We start from the raw sequence: 5000 nt of genomic DNA, 5'->3' as shown, positions 1-5000 counted from the left end.
TTATTATTACTANTATATATGTACATATATTTACATAAATATTCTTTATTAAACGATATTGACTTATTTAAATCCTACAATTTAGAATTTTTTTTGGGCAAGCATACTTACCGATAAAATTAAAAATCGGCCATCAGGCTGCTGACGTTATGTCTTCTGTGAGGTAGCTATGTGCCTGTAACAAACCCTCAGGTGGATGCAGACTAATGCTAAATATCGCAGCTTTATCATTAAAAGAAAATTATTAAAGTCTCTGTCTGTGTGGGATCCTACGGTACAAAGCTGATGATAGTTAGCAATAATCTCACAAGAGATCACAAGATAAAGTAACTATTAATAATCGCACAATATTTTTCCCCTTATCCTCATTATTTGGAAATATTTTCTCTTTTTTATTATACCTATTAAAATATTTAGAGAAATAATGATTCTCTTGTGTTCCTGCAGACACAGAGTCCACCCCTACTTGAGAAGTGGTCTGTGCCTACATCACAGTCATCAGATCAATAATGAATTACTTTATTGATCTTAGGAAAGACTGTACCTGAAAACTTGTTACAGGCAATATCAATCAGTGTATAAGTAAAAAAGTAACAGGCCCTATGTATGTTACGATTAATTAATAATGATATAATAAAGAACATTTTCTAATATTTGAAATTAAAATGTAGCCAAGTTTTCAATTTAGTCTTCTGTTACTTATATTTATGCTATTATCATAATAGACAAAATTCCCTTACGATTAATCTACCAAAATTGATCCTATGGGCATGTTACATTTTTAATATAAAAGGATTTGAACAGAATTATATGATAAAGGCCCATATATTGTATCTTAATGTAAGAAACAAAATGTGTATCATACATTCATACAATACGAGCCCTAGTTACTACAATACAGTTACCTTATGAGCCCATGCTTGATAACCTGAAGTAAGCTCAGCAGGTGAGAGCACTTTGGCACCTGTACTACCAGTAAACTGGCCTGGCATTTGTTTACTTTCTGCCCAGGATTTCATCTATGTAAAAGCATCAAAAGTATATTTTAAAAAGCTCGTATAGTTAGTTAATATATTTATATATTTAAACTAATAATTAAAAAAATGATAGATACCTCATTTTGTGCTCTATACATTTCATTTAATGCACCAACATCATTCGGATTTTCTCTCAACTTTCTCATAGCAGCTAATCTCTGTGACACTATAGATCCAATATCAACTGGCTATAATTAAATAATAACGTAACAAATAAAATAGACAAAATTATTTAATTTAATTTAAAGTATGTCAAATTTAATACTCCTGTCATAGATGGTCGTGGAAAAACTACTGGTTGTACAGGTTGTACTGGCTGTATAGAATTTGGCTTAGGCACTATTGAAACTGGTTCAGATGGTACCGATGTTTGTACAAACGGTTTTTTTGGTTCTGGTTTTTTTGGTGTCACAGGGATCCATTCACTTTCTGTATTAATTTATGAAAATAATAATGCTAGTATTAAAATTTTAGTGAATACCATCATTATTTAAGAAAATATTTGGTAGACTGACCAGTTTTTCTATGATGCTGACCACTAGATACAGGAAATTGAAGACGCAATTGATTTGAAGATTCAGCTGTCTTTTCTTGAAATGTTTTTGTTGGTAATTGCTTTGCATTCTAAAAAACAATCATAAAAATAATGTTTATAAAGGATATAAAAATGTATGACGTATTGAAAAACTTTTTCATAAAATTGTTTAAATGAGGCATACTCGAATATTCATGACAATTGGACTTGGCCTTTCTTTTAGGAGAAAAGGATGATGGAAACCTTTTTCCGATTCACTTCCATCCTCTTCAGACGATAGATTGGATAATTCTCCTAATGCTTCAGACTTTGATAAAGATTTACAAAAATCTATAAGCAAAAAAAAATGTATGTGAAATATGTCATTAAAAAAAAAAAATAATAACACGTTGAACATCTGCACTCATATTGCTTGTTTACTACAAAACAGATACTAACTTCTAAATACATTTTTCCAGAGTGACTATTTATCTAATATTTTGTAGATTTTTATATATATTTTATAAGAAGTAGAATGTAGAATGTGGAAAAAAATAAACGACGACAAGTACAACTTATCAACGCGTAAAAATGCTTATTACTTAGAGTATAAAAAAAAATCACACAACAATACAAGGCTGGCGTTCGATGTGTTAAGAATTGTTATTTTTTTTCATAATAAAAATATCAACCTGTAAGTTCGTCCAGTAGTTTCTTTTTATCGATTTCAATACGTTCTCTGGTAAAAAAGAAAAATGTTTATTACAAGATAAAATAAAAACATATAATTGATAAAAAATAAAAAATACCAACTTTCTTTCCTTACTCCTACTTCGCCCTCGTACATATTTGTCTCTACTTCTCTCTCTGCTACGACTTTTGTGTCTCCTCCTCTCCCTGCTTCTTCTCAAATCTCGTCGTTCAAAGCTTCTATCTCTGTCGCGTCTTTCCTTACTTCTATCTGAATATTTATCCCTACCTCTACTTCTACTACGATGAGAACGTGTTTGGGAATTCGATCTATTTCTTTCTTGCGAGTGACAACTTCGACTGCGTTTGTTACTTCTATTTTTAACTTTATTATATGATTTTATATCCTTACGATCTTTATCATTGTAATTCCTTGATTTTCCTGTTGTCCCTAATCTTTTCTTTTCTTTTTCTCTTAAAATTAATCTAAGGTCGTTTTTAGATTTCAATGGACCCACTGATTCAGGTTTAAGTGTGTCATCTGGACTTAATGTAGGAGATCTAAATGAATTACATGGTGGTGGCGTAGGACTTAACGTTGGTGTTCTATTATTATTACTGCTGTCTGTTAATTCGCCATCTTCCATACGCGCAGCTTTAGCTTTCTCCTTATTCTCTATTTCCTTTACCGTTTCATTATAAACAATACTATTTTTAAGATCCTTTATAATAATTTTTCCTTGTACAGGCTGTTTTGGTTTATCTATGTATAAAGATATTACAATACATGTAACTATTAATAATCATACATTATACATGTTATATTTTTTAAAATATTAGATATGAATGAAAACTTCAACAAACCAAGAATTTTCGGTAATACAGATTCTTCAAATTCATCGTCTTCTTTCTTTGGAATAGGTGGTAATTCAGGACTTTCAAGAAGCCTATCTTCTTTATCATGAGTCATACACTTGTTTAAAGATTCAGTTTCTTCCTTTATCGATGCTACTTCTCTCAATTGTACATCATTGACACCCTCTTTAAGAGAATCTTCAACTCTAATATTTTGTTCATCGGTAAAGGAAACATTATTTTCAATCTTGGTAATTTTAGATTTAGGTTCATCCGATTCAGATGATTTGCTTGAATGTGATTCATGTTTGCGCTTAGACTTCTTCTTATGTTTTTTTTTTTTTTTACTAACTACAAGAATCATAATTATTACTATACATTATATATTCATTTTAACATCGATAAATAGTAAGAAAAAACATTTATAAATAATGGTAATTTACCAGAGCTTTCAATATCACTGTTGTTGCTATCCGAGGAAGTGTGTTTCGATCTTTTTTTATGCTTCTTTTCTTTATGCTTATGTTTCTTCTTGCTCTTCTTTTTTCTTTTCTCCATCTGCGTTTTCTCTTTCTTCTCTGACTTAACAATGGCATCTGGAACTTGTTGATAACTATTATCCGGAGATACTATACCCTCATCCGCATCGAAGGTACTGAAAAGTTCAGTTAAAATTTCATTCGATGACTTTTGCGGCAAACCCGGCTCTGATTTTATTTTGACAGCATTCACGCCTACACTTGTAATTATATTCGCTATGTCAAATAAATCAGCCATTATAACAACGTTATAATTAACCGATATTATAAAAAAAAAAATTAAGATGAAATTTCTTGGTTTATTCTCCGAGTAACTTGGTTTGTCGATATAGTTGCATTATAATATACATAACATCTTTATGGGTTATGTACGTACAGTACTTAAGTATAACAAGTAATATAAATAATTATAATTACAATCTATTACACTATCGATTAATATAATAATTAATATAACATTATAAGTAATAATGAAATGTGTGATTTATTTAAATAACTAACAATAAATACTTCTGTCTTGTCAATTTATACAACTTTTATCTATATAATTATAACATTAATCGATAGATGGTGACACTTCTTTCTTCGATATATCGAAGTATAAGTCGAGAGTACATAGTTTTTCCCTCATTTTTTTAAAAAGAAAAACTTATTAACCAAAGAATAAAGATATGGAATAAGAATAATATTGATATAATATCAGCGATTCGTATTATTCAAAAAAATAAAGATTTCTTTCTAATATTTTTTCACCTAAACTTTATACTCCGTATAACAAATTTAATTAGAAGACAACAGGTGCACGATCGAAACGTAATCGCACGTTTAAAATACTGTTAAACTTTTTGGAAGGAATTTTTAAAATGATTACAAAAGTTTGTTTCGAAATTAAACAATCAAGTATTTTAAATTTATTTCTCTCCTAACTAGATTTGGAATGGAATACAAACTTTTTACTTAATATAAATAATTATATTCATTACCTACTGACATTTCATGTATGTCTATTCCTACCATGAAACAAACATATGTATCTTAATATTAAAAGAGATTTTTGCCAATTGGATATTATAAAAAATATTTTTCTGGTGCTACAAAGACACCCCCCGCTTCCCGCTGTTCTATTTAGAAGTTTTTATTTCTGCAGTTTTTTATCAATTACAGCATTATGTATTGCACATTGTCCATATACGTTTTTTTTACATTTTATACAAATTTTGTTAGTCTTATTGACTTTACAATATCTTATATGACAAAATTTCTGTCCAGAAGAGTCTGTAGCTGTATTTATTATTGATTTTGTTGAACATTCTTTGCTTAGCTGTCTCTTCTTCTGATAGTCAGTCCCCAGCTCTTCTGCTAATG

At 29.5% G+C, this 5000-nt stretch overlaps 1 protein-coding gene across 5 annotated transcripts in view; it reads right to left on the bottom strand.

Annotated features, from left to right (window-relative positions):
* LOC106784995 (protein SON-like) overlaps positions 1–4189 on the bottom strand; it is a 7335-nt gene extending 3146 nt beyond the window's left edge. For 2 of the 5 annotated variants that reach the window (XM_014745079.1, XM_014745082.1), the window contains exons 1-9: positions 3540–4046; positions 3106–3447; positions 2365–3004; positions 2244–2290; positions 1757–1902; positions 1553–1661; positions 1303–1466; positions 1115–1225; positions 906–1019 (exon numbers count right to left, since the gene is read on the bottom strand). In XM_014745079.1, the coding sequence (XP_014600565.1) occupies positions 906–1019; positions 1115–1225; positions 1303–1466; positions 1553–1661; positions 1757–1902; positions 2244–2290; positions 2365–3004; positions 3106–3447; positions 3540–3873 (2007 nt within the window). In that variant the 5' untranslated portion in view covers positions 3874–4046. The other 3 variants (XM_014745080.1, XM_014745081.1, XM_014745083.1) reach the window with 3 other exon arrangements.
* Between the last annotated feature and the right edge of the window lie 811 nt (positions 4190–5000).

Source organism: Polistes canadensis, unplaced genomic scaffold (assembly GCF_001313835.1).
Source record: "Polistes canadensis isolate GaletaPanama2010 unplaced genomic scaffold, ASM131383v1 scaffold_43, whole genome shotgun sequence".
Classification (NCBI taxonomy): domain Eukaryota; kingdom Metazoa; phylum Arthropoda; class Insecta; order Hymenoptera; family Vespidae; genus Polistes; species Polistes canadensis.
This window is presented reverse-complemented; position numbering and strand designations above follow the sequence as displayed.